At 39.4% G+C, this 23116-nt stretch overlaps 1 protein-coding gene across 1 annotated transcript in view; it reads left to right on the forward strand.

Moving 5' to 3' along the window:
* lrmp (lymphoid-restricted membrane protein) overlaps positions 1–23116 on the forward strand; it is a gene marked incomplete at both ends in the record, with an annotated part of 30348 nt that overhangs the window by 1385 nt on the left and 5847 nt on the right. The window contains 28 exons of the mRNA XM_079263142.1: positions 997–1104; positions 3623–3803; positions 5662–5723; positions 5823–5898; positions 6046–6204; positions 6427–6544; positions 6881–6931; positions 7060–7137; positions 7396–7452; positions 7674–7733; positions 8191–8255; positions 8419–8512; positions 9701–9847; positions 11355–11506; positions 12621–12732; positions 13665–13944; positions 15578–15630; positions 16914–17013; positions 17379–17547; positions 18482–18563; positions 20325–20371; positions 20494–20582; positions 20737–20885; positions 21588–21672; positions 21808–21844; positions 21942–21969; positions 22344–22484; positions 22855–22989. Of these exons, the coding sequence (XP_079119268.1) occupies positions 997–1104; positions 3623–3803; positions 5662–5723; positions 5823–5898; positions 6046–6204; positions 6427–6544; positions 6881–6931; positions 7060–7137; positions 7396–7452; positions 7674–7733; positions 8191–8255; positions 8419–8512; positions 9701–9847; positions 11355–11506; positions 12621–12732; positions 13665–13944; positions 15578–15630; positions 16914–17013; positions 17379–17547; positions 18482–18563; positions 20325–20371; positions 20494–20582; positions 20737–20885; positions 21588–21672; positions 21808–21844; positions 21942–21969; positions 22344–22484; positions 22855–22989 (2915 nt within the window). The remainder of the gene's footprint in view (positions 1–996; positions 1105–3622; positions 3804–5661; positions 5724–5822; positions 5899–6045; positions 6205–6426; positions 6545–6880; positions 6932–7059; positions 7138–7395; positions 7453–7673; positions 7734–8190; positions 8256–8418; positions 8513–9700; positions 9848–11354; positions 11507–12620; positions 12733–13664; positions 13945–15577; positions 15631–16913; positions 17014–17378; positions 17548–18481; positions 18564–20324; positions 20372–20493; positions 20583–20736; positions 20886–21587; positions 21673–21807; positions 21845–21941; positions 21970–22343; positions 22485–22854; positions 22990–23116) is intronic.

Below are 23116 nucleotides of genomic sequence, written 5' to 3' on the forward strand. Positions count from 1 at the left end.
CAATTATGGGACCAGTCGCATGCTCCACATGGCAAAATCCATCCATACAGCTGCAGAGTCCTCCAGCAACACTGCACCAAGACCCATTAACACTCTTTAGTAAGATCTCACAATAAGAACATAAGAACTCTGAGGTGTTTACCTGGCCTTCAAACTCCTCAGGTATCTGTATGATCACACATCGTGGCATCTATGGGAAGTGAAACGTAATCCACAGAGACTGCACCCCACAAAGTCAGAGGTTTGTTGCTATACTCCCAGTTAGAGCTGCACAATACATCACAATGTATGTGTGTGCAATCGTCACACTGCAGGTCCTGCAACATAGGAAACAAATTACCATTTGTTTTACTGTTTTGTTTTTTTCAAATAAATTTTAAGAATACCTGACACACAGTTTGTTTCTTGCTAATGTAAAAGAAGGTAAGATCAGTGCAGGTCAATTTCCAATAAGATGTCAGGAGTGCAGCATAGTTAATTTGCTCTTCAAGTCATCTGTTGAAAATCCCTATATTTTTTTTCTTTTTTTTCTAGTACCGTGCAGCCTTCCTCAAATACTCCAGGACACCCTCAGACTTTCTTTGTCTACTTTCTGGCTTGTCGTGATCTTTTAGGGGCCTTGAAGAAAAACCGCTCAGAATTAGCCAGCAGTAATTTTCTGAATGTGTATTTTATATGAATACAACTAAATTTGTTATGTATTGTCTCTGATTTGGTCTCTTAGAGGAAATTGATTTTGCAAAAACAAAGTGGAAAGATTTTCCTGGGAATAAAGAAAATCTTAGTAAATCATGGCTGGATTAATAATCATAAAGAAAAGCTGAATAGATTTAGCCTTAAAATGACTTTTCCCTCACTGAGTCTTAATAAATGATGTCTGGCCATTATTCTGTTCGTTATTACTTTGCCTGAAGGAAAATGTGTCATGTGCCTTCTGTGCTGCACAGTTAGATACAGTCTCTTTTTTGTGTGTGTGTTGTTTTCATGCTTCTTCAGGACCCTCAGTTGCCTCTGAAAACAGGAAGAATATGGCAGAAATCAGTCTCATCTGTGAAGAGAATCTGCTCGATACCATATTTCATGCCTGTGACACACAGCGTAGAGGTACGCCCACTCTTGCTTACACACCCACACGCTTGCTATCATCTGCTCCATCATGTGATGGTTTTCCAGTAAGTCGAACACCAGCCTGATGGTGGATTATTTTAATGTTTTATGAAGGATTTCCATTTCCTTCCATTTAACTTTTACTTTCTGTACAATGTCTGGACATAAGTCAAGATCCAGTTCAGGTTTCACTTAGTCCAAGAATAAACCAAATTGAGCATTTTCGCCTGTTGTGGGTGATTGTAGAAGAATGTCTAAAAAAACTGGCCAGACATAAAAAATGAAAGGTTGATTAAACCGTTAAAATTCAGGAGTTACTTGTTGTTAAAGGTGAGTAGTGAAAGTTTTTGGCGATAAAGGCCAAATAAGACTAAGAAACAATTGCGATAACATTGGTGTTTTTAAATGATCCTCAGACATTCAGACAGAAAATATATGAAGATCTTGGCAGGAATGCAAACAGAAGGTTGTTTCAGAAACTGTGATATGTGATTAATCTGGTATTTCCCCATTACCCTGCCTGAAAAACAAAACCATAACAAGCAACTTCAGCTTGATTTGGGTTTACAACAAAGCAGCTGCAATGGAGATTGAGGCAAATCACCTGGGTCAGTCTTTCATCATCACTCATTCGGAAGTTACTTGCAACAGAAATTAACAGCTTTAAAATAATAACATTCATATTTTCATTCAGTCTGAAGTTTAATGCTCTTCATTAATTTAGCTGTTATCGACATTATCAACAATTAGTCACCATGACAGCTAATTATATCAATGATTCCTGATGTTAGATATGCAGATGTTCCATCTGGATCACTGCTGTTGTTGAGATGATTTAAAATTCTCTTATCAATATGCAAAGTTCCATGTTGCAATCTGATCACTGTTGTTGAGAATGATCAGATTAATATATAAAGTCCTCTCACACAGGTGACCTGAACAACGGAAGCCCATTAGGAGACATGGCTGATGAGGAAACTCTGATGCTGTGAGAGAAATTTTACAGACAAGTCAGTCAGTGTTTTAAATAGACTGAATACCTGGTGTAGATTTGTTATTCAGTTCCAAGTAATTTTTTGAGAAATTAAGAAAATAACAGAATACTTTTAAAGTCTGTCAGCCCTTTGTTGGATTACATTTGAACAAGCACCAATTAATTCAAAGGGATCAAATCACACGAGGCAATCCTTTTTCACACAAAATAAGCAGGTTTCCAGAGATTTAAGCGAGTGAAGTAATTACCGACTTGACTTTTCAGCGCCAACTTGATGGAACAGTTTTTGTGCCCAACTAAATAAAATGAAAGCACAATTATTCAGACACAGCTGGAATACGGGCTGCTCTGCTCTGATGTTTCTGTGTTACCAACTCTTTATTGCTTTTCTGAACTGAGCCATATCCTGCAGATGAAGCGGAGGGTATCACTTGCAAGGTGTAAGTAGGAGGCCATGTTGGAATATTTTAACATTCAGACACATTTTATTTGTCAAGTCCTCATATATGGATGTATAATGAACTGAAACAATGTTCTCTCACCTTCATGATAACAAGGTCATATAAAAAATTCAGTAGGAAAATACAAAACTGAGGCAATGGCTTTCCAAAGTCTCCTAAATGATTATTCTGAGTCATTCTTAATAATAACCTCACTATGAGATTGTATGAAAGAATAGCTGTCAGATATTTGCTTCTCAATATTAAAGAGAATTATCTAACTAGTGTTGTACTGTTTTGGAGTGGAAGACTTTAGATAAACAAATGCAGAAATTCATTTGTGGGCTTGCATGTTATTGATGTTGTTGACCTATGTTCATGAACTGTGAAAGATGAGGGCGTTGAACGCTTAGTTCAGACCAGTGGAGTGGAACATTCCTGGTAAGGCAAGGCAAGTTTATTTATATAGCACAATTCAACAACAGTGATTTGAAGTACAGAGACAATAAAACATAAGAAAAAAATAGAAGCATAATTTAAAAGTAAAAACATGAAAGCAAGGGGGAAAAAAATGACATTTAGTAAAGAAACATGCAGATTTGGAATTGAAATGAACCTAAAATAACTTTGAATAAAAGCTAGTGAAATGCAGCGGAGAACAGGTGGATCTTTTACCTCAATTTAAATAAGCTGATCTGAGGCTTTCTGGGAGTTTGTTCCAGACATGAGTATAGAAGCTGAATGCAGCTTCTCCATGTCTTGTTTTGACTCTTGGAACTGATTAAAAATAATAATAATAATAAAATAAAAAAACAGATGCAGATGACCTGAGGGGTCTGGTAGCTTCATAATGGGACAGGAGTGCATTGGTAGAGTGCAGACCACTTTGAAAACAGTCAAATCTGCACAGAGAAATGTGTGAACACAACTACTAAAACAGTGGATCACAATTATCACCGTGGTCACACAGCACTTCCCTTCTACGCCTACATCTGTAACAAAACATATTTCTACAACATATGAGTGTTAAAAGAAAGGAAGCAGATATGATTTTTCTCTGAAATACTCTTTGCTCTTCCAGGGAAGGTTTATGTGTCTCATATTGTGGACTATTTGCGACACACCACCTGTCGTTCCTCAGAAGACAGTGGACTGGAAGAGCTTTGTAACATGCTGGACCCAGAACACAAAGATGTCTCCATCGATCTGGACACTTACCATGCTGTCATGAGGGAGTGGATTGATGACTGCCGCAATAACGGGTACTTGAGGGCAGATCGGGGCTTTTGCAGGCTCAGTTTAAGATATTAACTTCAGGACAGCTGTGCATATTTTGGTACCAGTATTTACAGTAGTCATTTTTGATAGGAAATGTTAAGCTCTAATTTTCCTTTAATACCATTCGTTTTGAAGGGTAATGTTCTGTTTGCTGTCTTTTTCTTGTTCGGTCTGTGTTATGTGGAGAAAGTAGAGATAAAAACAGCTCTATCTTGCCAGGCTGCTTGTTTGTGGCATTTCTTCATGGAGTTTTGTCACTGATAGAAATGTAGCTTTATGTTATTTAGCCATTGCAGACCTTCCCACTGTTCTACTTGAAGCCTCTTGTCCATTGGCTGAGTGTTTTGTAATGTTATGGACCCACCTGTGCCTTTGAGTTAGTTTTGCTGCATTTGAGCAGATAATACAGGATGTCCATGAAGTCTCTTTACACTTTTTAAAAAAGTATGACGAAGACAAGTGATGACATAATCATCTAATTTTTATCTGTGTACTTTGTTGTTATCAAGGTTTTAAATAGCATTTCATTGGTGTATTTCAGGTACTCTTTTAAAGAAACAGTCTGTTTAATAAACCCTAAAAAATGGCTGCTCCTCAAATGAGTAATTTTGGTTCCTTGAAACAAATTTGAATGCACACAATCATCAAAACTACGGGAATAATTATGGAAGTGATTCATCAGCATGTCCCTTAATTTGTGTATGCCACAAGAGATTTGTACAGACGGGGACCTTGTTTGATATAAGGAGGAGTGGACGACCAAGATAGTCAGAGGAAACTGATATAAAAAATGAATGTAATTATCTGCTCCTTTTGTAATAATTTCCTGATAATCACTTATTCAATTGCTTATTAATAGATTTGTTAATATGTAAAGAGACTTTCTAAACACCTGGTATATCTGTGTGCACTGACTGAAACAGTTAGTTGCTGCATTCAAATGCAACACTCAGCCATTCTGTCACTGTTGCATGTTTCTGCCCATAAGTTGTTTTAAACCTTTTTTTTTTTTAGCCTCAAATTAACTTTATCCTTTTAAAGAATCCTGATCATGAGTTGGTCTGGGAATTTTTTTTTTTCTTTTTTTGTTGTTTTTTTCTTTTAAGTTGGTTTATGTTGTGCATAACGTTGGATGTTCATCTGATTGGATGTCAGGAAGATGTTTTTATTACAAAGAGGATCCTGAGATCAACCACTGCAGTTACTGGATGTGGTCATCTACATTTATCTGTACCAAATGGTAGATTTGGCCCTTCGTTCTGTTTTTGCACTTGAATTGAGAGCTCTTGTGATCACATGTTGTAGTTGCACAACAGCAGCTTCTAAATATACATGCCACACTCCCTTTTTGTTTTGTTGTTTTATCACTTATTTAGAGCTCTAAAAGGAAACTGACCACAGTTAACCATAAAAAAAAAGCTCCCGTGGCATTTGTGCAGTTATATTTTAGCTGTTCAGAATCTGTCTCAGATGTATGAAAGAGATGTCCTTTAGAAGATTGTCTTTCTGTGTGGATGGCCAGAACGTGTAGCTGAGATTTTTCCGCTAACCTTGCACCACCTATATCACGTCCATGTTTAGATACCTCAGGACTTGACCATGGTCCATTATCGTCATGAGTCCGGTGGGTTGTACATCAGATGAGTGGTTTTTAGTAGAAATGTACTGAAGAGTTCTTCTGTTTTTGTTGGCAATTCAGTTTTTTGGGCATTAAAAAATAAAGCCAATCATTCTCATAATGTAGAAGCAACAGACAAGTGGCAGACAATCATCATTTTAACACAAAAAATGTATTCAATCATTTAAAATGTAGCTTTCTCTCCCCCCTGTCCCTTCCTTTAGAGAAGAACCAGCCGATGACATCAACCAGGAGGACTCAGTAAAACTCAGAGACAGTGTGTCTGGTGTGTGTCCATGGAATCACTCCAACCCTACATATATTCAGTACTCACTCTCCATGAAGCTCCAGTGTATCTTATATTTGGGATCTTTGTTTTCTTCAGCCAGGAGGTCCACGCTGCTAAATATGACCTCAGGAAGCTTGGAGGCCTTTGGAGGGGAGGCATCCAGAGCAGAATTGTAAGGAAAAGTTTGCTCCTGCTTGTAGAAATGCAGTTTTAGCACCTTCTATTTTGTTTCTGAGACACCCAACACATGTATGTCCTTCATAGAAATCCACTCTTAACATGCCTTTTTTTAAATGCATGTTTGTGTCTTCCTCCCCAGTGAAACATCAGAGCTGGTGTACTGCGTGACTGACCTTCAGATGAGTAATCAGAAGCTTCAGGAGGAAGTAAGAAAGCTGAAGCAGGTGGTGGAGGGCATGGAGGAAAGCAACCAGAAGCTTGCAGAAGAAAACGAGGAACTGCGCAACCAAGCCAGGGTGTAAGATGTTTTATTCCTGAAAGACGTACTGTAACAGATTGATATTTTATTTATAAAGCCCTTTTCATTCACAGAGCAACACTGTGTTTTACATTCTAAAAACAATTTATGCAAACTTTACACTCATTGCAAGTGTAAAAAGTTGAAATAAAATAAGAGCATCTGGCTTGACGCCTGTAGAAACACCCTCCAGTTGTTTACCTCGGCTGCCTTGTGCTACAGAAATCAACAGCTTGCACAGAAGGAGAAGATGCTGAAGGAGGAAGTAGAGGAGATGAAGGCCAGTCTGAGCTGCACAGAAGAAAGCAGGGCACGCGCCTCAGCACACAGCAAAAATGTGGTCAGTACAGCTAGACGGACTAAAACGGAACTATTTTTGTCTTTTGCATTTTATTATGCTGACTCAAATCTACGTGTTGGATCATAGTTTTGAAAACTTTTCGAAAATATAGCAAGGTTGAGTTAAACTGTTTGTGACAGCTCAACTCCCTTGTCACATGTAGTCATGGCTACAGATGACAGTTAGCTTCTAACCAACATTACAACATATTCTAAAATGTAATTGGTGTATTTTTAAGCAGTACATTTTTTTTTAATATCCTAAATATGTGGCCACTTGGTACGCAAGATAGCAGGTAATAGGGATGGAATGATTATCGCACTCATTTATTTTTAGGAAAAAGAAAATCAGAGTCTTATTGCCAAGATTGCATCTCTTCAGGAGGAGGTATTGTACCAATGGAAATCAACAACCTATCTTTACAAACCATAACTCTCCACAAATACAAAGATTATGAGCAGTGCATGAAGTCACAAGCATCTGTCTGCTTCATCTCACCTCCGTTGGCTCCTCAGAACTTCAAGATCACCATGGAGACAGATGATCTTCAGAGGAAGATAAAGGAGCTGTTTGATATTAATGCTGACCTTCAGGTATCTTCACTCTGTCCAAAATGATTAATTATGCTTTGCTTCACTTTATTATGCCTCATTTCTGCTCTTTTTTTTTTTTTTTTTATCTAGCTGCCTCAGACCTTTATTCATCCATTTGCCTTAAAAAAAAAAAAAAGGCCTCATCACTAAAAATGTGGCTCAGCCTTTTCAGGAATACTGTTAAATATGAATGCAGTGTTGCGTATTAGTGTATTTATGTATTGTGATTTTATTCAACTGCTATTTTTCTATCTCCAGGTGCAGATTCACTCTTTTGATGCCATCATTAGTGAAAAAGAATCTGTGATATTAGAGGTCAGTGACCTGTATGTTTTAAGTCTTCTTTTTAGTTTCCCGTAAAGCGGTTTGTAAAAGTCCTGGTGTTTTTTGTTTTTTTTCCATGAATGAGTTAAAACTGCATTTCCAAGAACCCAAACTAAATTTATTCATCTAATTTTTTTTATTTTTCTGAAGGCAAATACAGTGCAAATGTATTTTTCTGAGCAACTTAAACTTGCGTTGCTTACCTCCTGCAGAAGAACAGACAGACAGATGAGCTGAAGGCAGCAGTAGAGGAATACTCTGCCATCACTCAGGTCGGTGAATTCAGCTCCATCACATCGGCTGCACATCAAAAATACTCACTGCTTTTCATCCAGGCTTGTTTACTGGCTTTGCATGGTCTGATCTCTGCTTGCTTTTGCCGCAAGCCAAAGAAGACATTTTACATGTTCCTCCCACCTTTGGCTGTCAGGATTGTTTCTTTAAAACTTTGCAGAAAATCATGTTATTTCCATCACCCCTCCGTTAAAATCCTTTGTTGAAAATAGATTTTTTTTTTTTTTTTTTTTTTACGTTTTCCATGAGAATACATTTGTTTTTAGGGTGTTAGTTTTACTCCATCAGCAGCTCCTTATCAATATCAGTTGAGTTTAGAGTCTGCTTGTGAGAAATAGATCACCTGCTGTGTTTTGACCTCAGACCTCATAGCCAGGGTTGTGAAATGAGGAAAGCATTGGCTATAAATGTTCTGTTATCTGTTGTTGACTCCAGCTGTTGAGAGTGGAAAAAGGCAAGCTGGAGAACCAGATTCAGATGATCCTACCAGACCTGGCTGGGTGAGGACACCAGACAAAAAAAAGCATGAAACCAAAAGTTTGACATTGACATTTAGGGTTGTGGTTTTATTCAAGAAGTTTTATTTTACTTTCTCAGTTTATCTTTTTATTTATAAATTCGTCAAACAATATTTCCCCATTCCCATCTTCCTGTCTCCCACAGTACCAGTCTGTCTTTGACGGGGGCTTACAGGTTGAACCAGAGCAGCTTGGGGTCCCTGCAGACTGAGCTGGCTCTGGCACAGTCACCACTGGAGGTCAGCACCCCTCTGCTTTCTTTCATTTGCTCAACTTCTTTTATATTTTTTCACTCTTTTCACACAGTCAGCTGAAGGTGTAATGGTTATGGCTGTTAAAGTTTGCCACTCTGTGAGGCACACTTAAAGGCAGAATGGAGCAGGAGACTCCAATGATTCTCGGGTTGGGAGCAGGATTGTCTGATAGGAAACGCTGTCATGTTGTTCGAAGCACACCTTGAGATGACTGTAAGCCGCCTCTCTTTTGACAGTGTGAAGCAGCTAATATGAGGAAAGGAACGAATGTCTTCTTTGCAGAATTATGTTGCAGTGTCTGTGGGGAAAAAGCTCATTTCTTTCTCTCCTTGTGGTCTGTAGTCTCTTTACCTGAACTTCTTTTTCTCATGTTGACTTTCAGACATTCTTTTCTCAGTGCACTGTTTCAGTCACCTGAGTTGCTGCTACATTTCTAAAAAGTCTTTTTATTCGTTAAAATGTAAATGTCTAAACACACTTGCACCAGACAGTGATTAAAAATGAGTTGTGTTGTGTAATCATGAGTTATAGCAGCTCTCATCCCAGCTGCATTTCAGAGAAGATTCTTGCTTAATTTCTCCCATGTTTTACATATTCAGAAACCGATACAAAGCATTGTATTAACAGTTAGATATAGATAGATAGATAGATATTCAAAATATCCAGCGACTCAAAAAAAACACTTACTCTTCCACCTCTCACCAAGTGCATATTAAAAATGAATAATGGAACACACAAACATAGGTTATAATAAAATCACATTAAAAACAACATAAGTCACTCTTAAAATATGCCTCTCTCTCTGGTAAATGAATGTACATGTGGCGGTTTTATGATGTAGTCTAATGGCTGTGGGAATAAAAGATCTCCTGAAACGCTTCGTTCTACAGTGGTGCGAGGGAAGTCGGCTGCTGCGATAGCTCCTTTGCTCCAACAGCAATCCATGGAGGGGTGGGGGGGGTTGCTGTTATCCATTATTGTTCTCCAGCCTCTTGTTGTTTCATGCAGTTAGCACACTGCAGCATAAAAGAGAGCACTGGTCACAACTGATTGATAGAACATGACCAACATGTAGTCGTCCACATGAAACATGCTTGGCACAATCCAGACACTTTACACTAAACAGAAACTGTTTATCTTTTGCTTATTGTTATTGATCTATAATCCTCACAGGCTTCCCATGGAGTTGATCATTTGGCCAACACCATGAGCTTGGCTTCACCACTGGATGAAACGCTGGACAGAGAGGTGTTGGTGATGTTGCAGGGGCCCAACCCTGAACACATGGCTCTGGAGTTCAGAAGCGTCCTCAATAAACTGGTAATTTAGAGGGATTTTATGTGAAACACAGACTGGAGAACTTCCCAGTGTAGTGTTTGGTTTGTTAATGTTAATCATTTCCCAACGGTAATGATGCAGAGAGAAGAAAAACAAGTGAATTTTGCTTTAAAGAGTTGTCTAAATTATTTGCATGTGTCTGCTTTATTAGCAAGGAATTTCTCGTGTAAATTAAATATATAAAAGACATAATTGTTGAGTATCACAAAGAGCTTAACACCATCTTCAGTTTTCCACAGATCTTGCCTGGAATATGAGGTTAAAAATCTTTCATGTTTACATGATCAATTTGTTTCTTTACGTCTAATGCTAAATGAACGGGTTTGCTGTTAAAAGTGTTTAATTTTCTCTTTCGGGGTTTTTCTTTAACACAAAGCTCCATCTTTTCCTTCTAGAAAATGGATTTCAAAGAAGAAACCAGCTCTGTTTTGTCTACTGTAAGAGGCTTGTTGGGTGTCAGCAATGATGCCGGCCTTCAGGTCAGACACACACTTTTAACTGATGCCAGCTTTAGAAATGAACCTTAAATATTTGTATCATGAATTCTTGTGTGTTGTTTTTAAAAGCAGATCAAGTCATTCTCTCTCACTATTGGGATACTTAACATATGCACACATTCACACTTCTGCACGACTCTACAGGAGACCGTTGCGTCAGTGGATTTTAGGAACAAATCTTGACAGTACTGAAGAAGCAGTGTAAAAAGCTTTTAGCGGAGACATGCATGGCAGGAGAGGAGGTGGCGATTGGAAATTAAGTTTTTATTGTCTCAACAGTCATATTCTGTAATTGGCTGATGTCTGAACACTTATTTTCTACATGTAACTTCCCAAAAACAATTAGAAGAATCGATGAGAATCCAACCAGATTACTAAAAAAATAGTTGAAAATGGGGAAAAAAAGGAAAACTTGATGCTGTTTTAGTGGAATATCCTAATTAATCTGATTGTAAATCTGTCATTTCAAAAATTAATTTAACACAAATAATAAACAATTCTATATTTGATGATCATCTTCCTGTTAGTCCACTGGTTGGACTTTTTCTTTCTGTCTGCTTTCTCTCTCCTTACCGCCCACTATTTCTCCTCTAGAGATCTCTCTTATATAACTCTCTAACAGGCGCCCCGTCCAAGCGGTGCTGTTTAGTCAGCGCTGCTCTCTGAACACAACCCACTCCCCTTCTCCCTCACTCTCTCTGTATTTCTCTCTCTCTGTGAATGTTCTCTTTCCCCCTCCTCTTGCATTATTGCCATTCCACATTCATCAGCCACGTACTGCCATGCAGCAGAAAATACACCAAATGAGACAGAAACAATTAGACTTGAGCTGTAACGGCACAAGACTGTGTTCTGTTGGTACTTCACTCTGCTGGCTGAAATGATTTTGTTAGTTAGGGGTCATAACTTTTGGGGGAGACCCAGTTGCTGTATAGCAGCCTGAGGCCTTTCACCCAAGCAAGAGGCTGACCCCCAGCCTTATCTTCCCATAGACTGTGGAGGCTGAGCTGGACGCAAGAAGGGCAGACTGGGTTGTCAGCCTGGACCAGCTCTCCCAGTACACAGACTCATTAGAGCACGAGCTGATCAAAATGGCCAGTAACATGAGGAGGTCCCGGACTGAGATCCTCCACCTGTCAGCCAGGTAAGTAGATCTTTGTTGTCTGCAGTGTTTGGTGGTTTGTTGTTTGTGGAAATGACAAGTGGCATTCCACAGGAATAGATGTTTTTCCAAGACATTTATCTTATTGGCTGAATTAAACTCTTTAGTATAAGTAAGTAAAGTTAAAAGCCTTTATTCTAAGGTGTCTGCACACACAGAAACACATCGGCAGTGTCTTCAGACGCTGAGTAGCCTATAGTTGTCCTGTTACATTCTTTGTTCTTTTAACTGCTTAAACACATGGACTGCACATTTTGAGCTTCATCACTGTCTATATATGAAAAGATCTTACTCAATGCAGTATCCCTGCTTTGCCTCTGAGCTGAGTGTCCCTACCTGCTGGTGCTGTGTCTCAGTTGGGCAGTCAGTTGCACTGACTATGGGAAAGGCCTTTCATTCAACTTGACCTTGTTGACCTTAAAAGGCCCGCCTCAGTGGATTTGGATCCGGGCCATTCCTGGATTTTGGACTGACTGTGTGTGTGTGGATGGATTTGCCTTGTGCTGTATGTGTGTCTGTTTGGATGTGTTAGCATGGAAACGGCCACCCCCTTCAGATGTATAAAAGAGCCAGACTGTTGTGGTATCAAACCATAGAGGGATAGGTGCTCAGACTGTCCAGATGGGATGTACTCCTCTGTTGCCAGGGTGATCTCTGGAGCTTTGATATTAAACTGAAAAAAGTGCTTGTGGGAGGTGTAGTTTGTTTGTTTTTGTTTTTTTCTCCTGTTCTGGAGATTTTGGGGGTGATTGTTGAAAGTCTGGACTATATTATAACCCTGATATCATAACTTTGACTTTAAGGGTGTGTTCAGTGTAAGGTTAAGAGCAGGATCTACAAAAGTGAAGTGAAATAAACCAGTACGAGGCCAGTCAGAGAACTGGCGTTGGTCACCCTGGGCAACAGAATGGGACACTGCATGGGCCTGCGGATTGGGTACAGTATGTCCACTGTACTGTCATTTAGGCTGTCTGTGCATTTGTTTTGTAAAGCTTGTGCAGCTAATAATGCTTTGATCATTTATGTGCATGAACCACCTTTTTGTTTCTTAAAATACCAGTAATTATTTTGGTGTAAAGAGTATTTTATGTTGCAGGGTGCAGGAGCAGAAGAACCAGCAGCGACAGCTGTGTGAGGAGCTGGAGCAGCTAAAGACACCTCAGGACAGCAGAGAGGCCTCATGCCAGACACCTGCACCAGATGAGGAGGTCTGACACGCTGGGGGGGGGGGGCGCGATTGGCTTGAATATGATTCAACTTAAAATTCTGCATTGCATTAACTACTGCAGAAACTACTTTAAATAATTACTTAATCGTTTTTTTTGTGTTTGTAATACTGAAATAGGACAGTGTATCTTACATCATTTCATTGTGCAATTCGTCACTGGTGTCAAAGTCAAACTAACTTTGGAGGAATTTTAGCTGTGATTGTGCACATCAGATTTTTACCTTCCGTTTTTTTTTTTTTTGGATACTCTGACAAAAGGCCATCAACTGGTTTACTTAGAGAGCAGTTATGCAACTTGTACTGCGATCCAACAGATGGAGTATCTGGTAGAGAAATGTAAAGTGCGAGTTGGTGGATGAAGTGGACATGAGCACCCCCGTACACACAAACAGAATCTCATGAGACAACACACCTACATGCTGCACACAACTCTACATACACTTATGTATGCTTGAATATTACAGCACTATTGTTAGAGGAAAAAAACAGCTTGGTGGGAGAACAGATTTGCTTACAGGGAGGTCACCTTCAGTAATAGTAGCTCAAAAAAAGTAGATTACTTAATATTTATCTGTATTTGGGAAAGACCTTATAAAACTGGACAGATTGTAGTTCATCTTCTTTTGCAATCTCAATGTTAATTTATAATTCCCACCTTCCCCAGTGCACATAAGAAAATTCATTTTATATATATATATATATATATATATATATATATATATATATATATATATATATATATATATATATATATATATATATATATAAAACAAACAAACATGCCCCCCACTTCTCTGAAGAATCTGGCACTATCCTTTACTGCAAATGCAAATATTCCTGCTTTAAATTAGGTCGTGTAGAGTTCTAAAATGCCTTGCAGCTTTGTTTGAACCTTGTATTGTTGTGTTTTAGCCTGGAGATGACTTGGACTGGGATGAGGAGTTTGCTCTTCAAGATTTTCTGAAGAGTGAACTGTCAGAGAGAAACTGCTGGACACAGAACAGTCGGGTGGAGGACAGGACTGAGGAAACGGTGGATAAATTTACAAACAGAGGGGAAGAGGAGGATGGAGAAGAGAAGTGGATGGTGGTGGACACAGCAGGACATGGAGAAGTAAGGGATGCATCAACTCCTCTATTTGCTGTCTCTGTGGAGGCCCAGACTGAACAGGGCATCGTGGAAGGAGGTCCAGGTGAGTGGAAACATTAATGAAGGTGTTGCAGCCTCTGATTTAAGGGGAAAAAATAGTCAAAAGTTAAAACAGAAACACTGCTTTGGAGCTGATGTAGGTTCTAGGTGACTATTAGCATATTAAGTGTCCAGGGATATTTTAGGGAAAGCTGAGTATTAGAAGAGGGAATATCCCAGTACTTAGCCTTTTAATAATTATGTCTGTCAAACAATGGCAGTAAGCCATCCAATCAATAATTAGACCAACCTTATTTAGAGAGATCATCCTTGATATCTGTTGATATCCAGTATGCAGAAACATGATGAAATGATGAAAGTTAATCTCTGAACGGAAATTACAAAATGGCCTGAAGTTGATTTGTGCTGTGATGTCTGTGCTCACTCTTCTACTTCGGTTCAAAGCCATTTGGGTTGAGGTCATCCTGACACCAGGAAAATGGTGTGAACACTGCATGTGCTTCACTCAGCTCCTGCATCCTGGCTGAATATTTTAATTCAAATCAACTTTTCTGCTGTGGCAGTGCTGCAGCTCATTGGATGCGTTTCTGTTCTACTGGTGGCGATCAGTGGCTTTTTATGATCCAGTTTGCAACTTCAATGAGCAGTTCCACTCAGCTGCAGGAATCATGTAGAAATGTCATTAATCCTAACTGGTAAGCTCTAGTTTTAGTGAATATGGTACGTTGAAAGGTGTAATGTTGCTAATGTGACATTAATTTGAAACATGTTTTTACTGTAAATTTAGCAAACAGCTTCTCTGACATCTACCTCAAACAGTAAAAATGGACACCACATTAAAACTGAGTGTGTGTGTGTGTGTGTGTGTGTGTGTGTGTGTGTGTGTGTGTGTGTGTGTGTGTGTGTGTGTGTGTGTGTGGCTTATGCAACTTTCAGTGTGACTGCATTTATTATTAACAACTCCACTTTAGGTGATGACTTGTTTGTATTAACAGCAATACTTTTTTAAAAAAACATAATTATAAAGACACAATGTTTACATGGGAACAGTAGAGCAGTCAATGTTTCACTTTTTTCCACAATACATTACACAAGTTTGTGTGTAAGAGAGGGAGTGAGTGGATTAGGATTCAATAATCCATTTTGGGGAGCTCAGAAAAGCGCGCACACACTCTCTTACTGGCTGAAAGGATACGCACACTCTGTGGTCCTGGGAAGTAGACCCCTACCTTCTATGGTTGTTGTGGTCCAAAGCCTCCGAAGATTGTGAGTGTGTGTGTGTCAACACAGTTTGAGAAATCTTTTCCTCTCAAGGTCCTTCTATGGCCAGGTGGACGAGTGGTCTTAAGGCCATGAAGTGAGCTCAGTAATCCCCATTCTCTGCCTGCATGAGTGGCCGGGGAGCAGAGAAACCGAAAATAAGACTGTGAATGTGGTCATTAATGCCACCTTCGCCATGCAGGATGTTTTAACCTTTCTGCCCCTCCTTCAGCCCAGTTCTGTACATAATCACTTTTCCCTTTTATGGTAACGGGGAATTCCTGTGACCTTTAGCACCTGGATTTATTGAGCTTTAGGTTCTCAATGATCCACTTGTTTGCTTTTATCAGTTCCAGCCTGTCAGGAATCCTTAATTTCTTCCTAACTCATTTATTTATCATTACTGTGTGTTACAGACTCTGCAGCCTGCACTGAATCTGAGCCAGAGGTGGATTTTCAGCCTCTGCAGGTAAACACAGATTTAAATGTAAGAAATTTAAGTTGTAGTTTGAGCTGCATATGAAGTACGAGGTGTTTATCAGGTTTTAAGTTGTGCTGGGGTTGACATTTTATACGTTTGGGATTTATTCAGGAATAATATGAAAGCTGAAACTAATTTTTTTTTTTTTAATCAGTCAAATCCTTCTGAAACAAATGTTTCTGACAGTTTCTTGTGTAAGGCTCTGAACCACCAGCTTCTTAGACTGCTTTACAGTTTATGAAGCAACAGACAGGTTTGCAAATGTGCGGTGGCAAGAAGAAACTTGCTGCTAAAATGATCTGATGCAGAATTCCTGAGTCTAATTCAAGTTGCAAAAGCTTCCTTTTGCAAACAAAACAATCATTCCAAGCAACAGCATCCTACAGTTGCAGTCAGGAAGTAGGAAGTTGTTAAAGCTCTAATTAACAACCTCCACGGGCCAAACGGAAAATATTTTTCTACAAGTTGATACACATATTGCCATGTTTGTGGTATTTTGAAACAATTCACTTGAAAAAGAGATTGATTAAAAAGAAAGAAGTTGAATTGAGTTTGAAACTTGTCGATCACGTGTAACTTGTTAACGCTGGTTCGCATTTTCACATGTCTCACGCATCTGTGTCACACCTCTGTGGTCAAGTTACATATTTCAAACCCTTTCTGCCCTTGGGAACAATAATTCCAATGTGTTTTCCTTCAGTGTCTATAGCATGGTTTGTCTTTTTCCTTTTTCCTTCAGTCATTTGCCTACCAAATAGCTTTTCACATATCATAAGCCTCTGCACACAGGCAGCAGGCTGCATATTTGTACTGAAGCTGTCTTCTTCCTTATATAGAATGTCAGTGATGAAACCATTAACTCACTGAAATTAAAAAAAAAGGAGGGGGGGGGGAACCTCGTCTCAATGTCTTGTGATCTTTTCTTATTTTTGGATTTTATAAATTGCTCTCACTTGCTCAGATCATTTCATGTCAAAGTTGATGTGTTTATATTGCATAAATGCTGTAACAAAGGCTTTTCTTTGGGGTTTTCTATGAAGAGGATGGTAATTCGGGACCGTTTAAAAGATTCATGACTGACAAGGCAAGAGCTTTGTGCTGTCAGCTTTCAGCTTTTTGTCGTGTCGTGCAAGCACCTCTTATTTGACAAAGATTTGCTTCTGCTGACTGATTCTCTGCTGGTTGTTTGCCATATATTTTATGTGCTTTACTTATTTGATTTCTTCATTCCTGTTCATATTTCTCTTGTTTCTGCATGTGTGATTTTTCAGGAGGAGGCAGCAGTACCACTGAGCGCCCACTCACAAGCTGTCAGCATAAGACACCCAGAGGCGGATGCTCTCCCTGATCTGTCCTACTCACAGAACAACAGTAAGACCTCCTCCTCTTTGTTTCACTTTCTTCTGCCGCTTCTGTCAGCTTGACTGCAGTTCTAATGTGTCTATTTACTTCACCCAAGAGTGAGTCATTTCCTGACTCATTTTTAAGCCGTTTGTTTGAGGTGATGAAGCTTTTCTACATCTTGTGAAATGGAAATGTAATTCTTTTCGGTATGTGTGAATATAGCTGTAATTGTTCTGTTTTGGTTTGTTTCTAAACTTTAAATGTGGGTGAATTGTGGAAAATCATAATTTGGTGACTTTCAATGCGATAATGCACAAACTTAACTCTCATCAGTAATAGTTAGCTACAGATGTTTCCTCTTGACTGAACCCATTTATATCTTCTTCCAGCAGGTGAAATGAGGACTGGGTTTGACTCCTGTGATCCAGCACAGAGTCTGAGTACATCATCTGAACAGGACCAAACCATTGAACCTGTTGCCATCCCACCCACAGAAGCTGAAATGGTGTCTACTAACAGCACAGCACATGGACCTGATGAGACACTGACCCAGAGTGAGAGGTGAATCTGCTTTTTAAGAACAAATATTTCAGCCAATTCCCAGTTTGATACATTGTCATCACCTCTACATTTTGCAGAGATGCATAGTTCCTTCAGGTACCAGGGGTTAGTGATGATATAGGTATTTGGGACAATTTTGGTTGGTAAATAACCCTATTGAAGAAAAGAAGCAGCTCATAGTGCAAAATTACAGTTTATGGCCATAGGGAGGAAATGGGATGGGACCTTTTTGTTGCTGTCTACTGAAGTGTGTTTTTCTGTGTACCACTAGAGGACACCAAAGTAAGCAATGTTTCCTGTGGGGAAAAAAAAATGTTAATTGAATTTTGGGCATTTAAAATGTGTGTAAAAACTGTAGAATCGGATTGCTGGTGTGTTGTTTTTTTGTTTTTTTTACAGCAGTGTTAAAAGTCAAGACAGAGATGTGACATCCTACATCATTGCTCTGTTTTTATGTCCTACAGGTCATTAAATGTCTGGACATGCAATCCAAGTTTAAAATCTCAACTTGTGGCACAAAAAAAATCTGCCGCATTGAGTGTTTAATCGTGCACCACCATCTAATAGAATAGAATCTAGTGTCTTGCTAATTTTTATTGCATTACAAACTGGTCTTGCTAAATTTCATGCTGATATCTCACAACCAAGGTTACCACTTTACTGAGTTTCATCATTTCCCTATGACTTTGACCACATTTGGTAGTCAAACTAGTGCTTTCCTGGCGGTGGGAGGAGTGCTAACGCTAATAAGTATCTGTGTGGTCATGCTTTGCATAGGCACAGTCCACCTCCAAACGGAGAGGCTGTTGCTCATCATATTCTCACTTACATTCTGTAACAGCTGATTAGATGTGTCGTAACTGCGTCTATGAGTCAAAAATATCAAAATGACTAGTGCCTGACATTTGACCTTTGACCTTTCAACTGTGGTCAGCAACCTGTCGATCAGTGGAGAACACAACAGCGAAGAGAAAGGAGAGGCAGACCAGAGTGAAGCAGACATGAGCCATCATAAGGTTAGTATCGGAAGAGAAGTGTTAAAATGCATAAAGGGTTACAGTTTCCTCTGTTCTCTTCAGCCCCCGCTGCTTCCCCTTCCTCTTTTTGGCACAAACATCAGCCTCAGTTGCTGCTTCGTGTGTGTCTTTGTTGAGTGAGGGTAGGTGTGTTCTTATGAAGGGGGGTGTCTCAATGGGCCAGGCGTGGCCAGGATTTTTTCAGTGTATGAGGGAATCCTTGCCTTTGAGGTGAAGGTAAGGATGGTAGGATTAAGACGGAAGATGGGAAATTGTGGAAAGAATCGATGAGTTGTCACCATACCTGAACGCTGTTGTTGGAGGAGGCAAGTACAGTACGTGTGATATTACTTGTGACTTCTAAAGTTTCCAGGTTGGCTTAAAACTACTTCAGGTTTCCTCAGTTTTATGTAGAGCTGTATGGTAAGCAATAAAAAGATTTTTTCATACCCCATAAACCAAAGGGGCTGAAATAGGAATAACAATAGAAAACAATATTTTGCTTCATAAATTACGCTTTTTTTTTTTTTTTTTTTTTTTTTTTTTTTAAAGTTTTCTCTCCGTTAACTAATTTAGCTATTTTAAATCTCGTGGATTTCTGTGTGGACTGATTATTCTGAATACTGAGCTGTTTTGTGATCAACTTTTTTTATTTCAAAATATTTATATACAAACATACATTGAAACAGGACTCAGAAAATATACTAAGACAACTGAAATAAGAAATAAGCAGGAAGACATTTAAAAGAAAACATACCTGCCTGACTGGATATTGTTGGACCACTGCTAGCTTTGCACACACCACTAAATGTATGAGCTTATTTTATTCAGAACCTTAGCTGAATAATGGTGATATACTGCGCCGCCAGCCTTCCCAAAGATGGCTTTTAGAGAGCTAATGATCACAGATCCTGGTGTGTGTGTGTGTGTGTGTGTGTTCAATTGTCAGCAAATGGTCTTTTATGCTCAAGGAAGCGTAGTCACCAACAGGTTTAGGTCCAATTGAAGAATCTCTGATAGTTCCCAAGCAACTCCTGGCTTGGAGCAGTTCAGCCATTTGGGAGCTGGTTATTTGGATGTATTCAAATTGTTGTTTTAATATTTAAATGAAGAAGCCTTGAGTGTTTCATCCAAATGTATCTTGAGAGAAAACATTATCTATTAGATAACTTTATTCTGTGTAACATAGGATGTTACAAGCTGTGCTTGTCTAAGTGAGCAGAAAGACAGGAAATGAAATCATGTTGTCATGGTAGATTTACATTGTCAAGGGTCACTTGTTACTTTCATCTCACAACATTTATTAGGGTTATGACTAGTTATTTGATTGTGCTGACGGAAATAAATTAGTTTAATAACTTGGTGTCAGAACAGATGTTGCCTGCACTCATTAGACAAAATCCTAGTGCATTGCTCTGAGCACCTAGCTCCAATGTGTGTGTGCTCATACTACCGCATGCACACTCAGTCCGCCTCCACTACTTAGCTTTGTGCCAGTGTGAACTGAGCCCCCCTTTCAGCCATGCACACTCAGAGTTGCAGAGCTCTTCATGTAACTCCACATTATGTAAGGAATCAGCCCAATCTCTCTCACATTCTGTACAGCTTAGACACGATTTCACTGCCATGGGACAGGTACGCTGAATCTTATATACATCAGTGGGTTCTTTTACTCATTGTAACTCGGAACAGAAAACACTGCACAACAATCTTTGTTTTCACATCAGTGCCATCTTGTTCGGCCTTTGTTGTCTTTTTCAGAGACTAACCCGGGACCATTCTACAGACAGATCAGCAGCAGAGGACAGGTGAGTTGTTCACTGTGAACAGGTAGCTTTAAACTCCGGTTCTTAGCAAACGAATGCTTGTTTTAAGCGTAAGGTTTGCTTTGTGTAAATGCTATAATAAGCCGTGGTGCAATTCTTTTCAGCACAAGCCTGTTACCTGTGCTGGTGGAGGAAGAAGAAAGTGTACAGGACAACACAGCTGTGCCTCCAACAATTTCAGCCAGTGTAGCAGGTAGGAAGGCACACTTTCAGATCTGTGTGTGTGAGAGTGTGTGAGAGTGTGTGAGAGAGAGAGAGAGAGAGAGAGAGAGAGCAACTGGTAACTTCGTTTTGGCAGTTTGTTTACACTTTCTTACGCCTATGTGTGACTTTGCCCACTCACTCAGCAAGTCATTTTGTAGGGACAGACGGGTTCATCCGGAGTGGTCCAGACTCCTCTGAAAGCAGCTCGCCTCCGCCAGGGTCATCCTTCATAGCTGACAGCCAATCAGGGAGTGGAATGAACAGCTCAACCTCTGATCCCACCAATCCAGAGGTTAGTGTCCAAACAGGGCAGCTTTTTCAGTGGCAAAAATAGAAAAGGAACTGGTAAGACCTGACTTTTCTCCCAGTTTATATTCAGCCAATTGTTTGATTAGTAGTTTCACTTAAAATCCATCCAAAATGTTGCTAAAATGGATTAATGCCATTTCTTCTTTAAAAATAGCGTTGAAAGAAAATACTCAGCTTTCATTTAGTGGAAGGTTTACTTGCATGACAGTGAAGTTGAAAACCTAAGTTTTCATCTGATATGATTTGTCTAAAAAAAAAAACGTCTGAGTTCCTTTTGATGAGGTTCCAAGATTTGTAGTGTAGGTTGAGATGGAGGCAATATGATTAAATTCCTGTGTCTGCAGCAAGCCTGTGCGATTGGCGTTTCGAAACCTGAGCGTGATTGCAAACTCAAGAGAAATGTTGTCTTTCCTGCTGTGTGACTGCGTGTGTATAAAACAGGAATAAGGGAAGAACTGGAAGCATAACTTGATTTTTAGCTCTAGTTAAAGATCGGATCATTCTGAATCCATGAAACGTATGCAGAGTAATACTTTGGATCTGAAAGTCCTCAGTATGTAAAGACAAGTGGAGGATAAGGAAGAGAAAGAGCAGAATGGATGCTGAGGGGAATGTTGGATTGGAGATATCGAAGCAGGACGGGGAGACTGAGGCACAGAAGGAAATGTTTGTGCGCTCTTTTCAGGAGCTGACACCCAGCATGGAGGTCAAGGAGAAACACAAGGCTCAGGATGAACAAAGCGAAACCAGCATTGTTCCCGAGAGGAAATGTATGTGCATTATGTTCATTGTGAAGTAATTTGTACAAAATAAATATCAGAAACGATTTCTGTCTTTAAATGGAAATTATGGTCATCTTAGTAATTTGTTTCTGCTTGATTTACCTGCAAATGATTTCGCATCAGCTGATACCAATGACACTAGCAAAGAGAACAAGAACAGGTAAGATGGTGAATTGTTACTGGAACTTGGTTTAAGTCCATCTTTCAGGTGCACTTCTGAGAATGCGTCTGATTTAATGTTTTGTTTGTTTTTTCAGCTTGTCACAGAGCGACAAGGAGATTGAGGTATATATACATTTAAAATATGTTCCTCAGAGGAATAGGGAAGACCGTGTTATATTTAAAAGCAGTTTTTAAATTTTTTTATTGTCGCTACAGCACAGTTTGGGGGGGAAATCTTGAAAATATCAAACACATCAGAAATCCATACATGTAAATTGAGTATTTACAGCTAATAAACCGCTTGGTTTAGCAAAATGTCTTCAAATCTGAGGGATTTTATTCATTTATCAACTGGTGTACCTTTTGTCTACTAGCACAGTCAAGTGATCTTAAAGAGGGGAATCCTATCTTAACAAATCAAGGAAATGCCCCATATTGTCTGCAGACAGCAGTTGTTTGTCAGTGTACCAAACTGAATCCTTTGTACTTTTTATCAGGCAGAGTTCCAGCGGCTGGCACTGGGTTTCAAGTGTGACATGTTTACCCTGGAGAAGAGGCTCCGTCTGGAGGAGAGGTCACGCGACCTTGCTGAGGAGAATGTCCGCAGAGAAGTGTCCAGCTGCCAGGGCTTGCTGCAGGTGTGTTATTAGCTAAGACTTTTTACAAACACCTGAAAAAATTACCGTTTTTTTTAAATTTTTTTTATTTTACATTTTCCTAAGTTATGATGAGATGAATGATTCATCAAATGAGATTTTTCAACCACCTGATATGTTGGATTGTTTAGATTAGTAAACAAATGTGCTAGAAGTGTGAAGCTCTCATACTGCTGTAAATGCTTCAGCATATGTTGTAGTGCAGACAAGTACATGATGTTTAGCAAGATAATGTATGGTTTTTGGTTATAAATGACTTGACAGCTGACTGCAGAAGCCTCATGTTGGAGTAAAACGACAGCCTAGATGACTTCATGATGCTGGTATAACACGTTTCCTCACATGTCCTCAGGCTCTGATTCCTTTGTGTGAAGATGACAGCCAGTCCATGGAGATCATCCAGAGGCTGCAGAAAAACCTAGAAATTCTTAACCAGTCCATGACCAGGGTGTCCAGTCGCTCTGAAATGTTAGGAGCTATTCATCAGGTCAGCTGTGGATTACCATGACATTCTGTGTGACTACCGGAAATTTGCCCTTGTAATTATTTTGTACAACAGGATAAAGGGAAAAGCTGTAACGATGATTTCAATGTTGTTGTTTTCGGAAACGACA

This window comes from Telmatherina bonti (genome assembly GCF_933228915.1).
Source record: "Telmatherina bonti genome assembly, chromosome: 23".
Lineage (NCBI taxonomy): Eukaryota > Metazoa > Chordata > Actinopteri > Atheriniformes > Telmatherinidae > Telmatherina > Telmatherina bonti.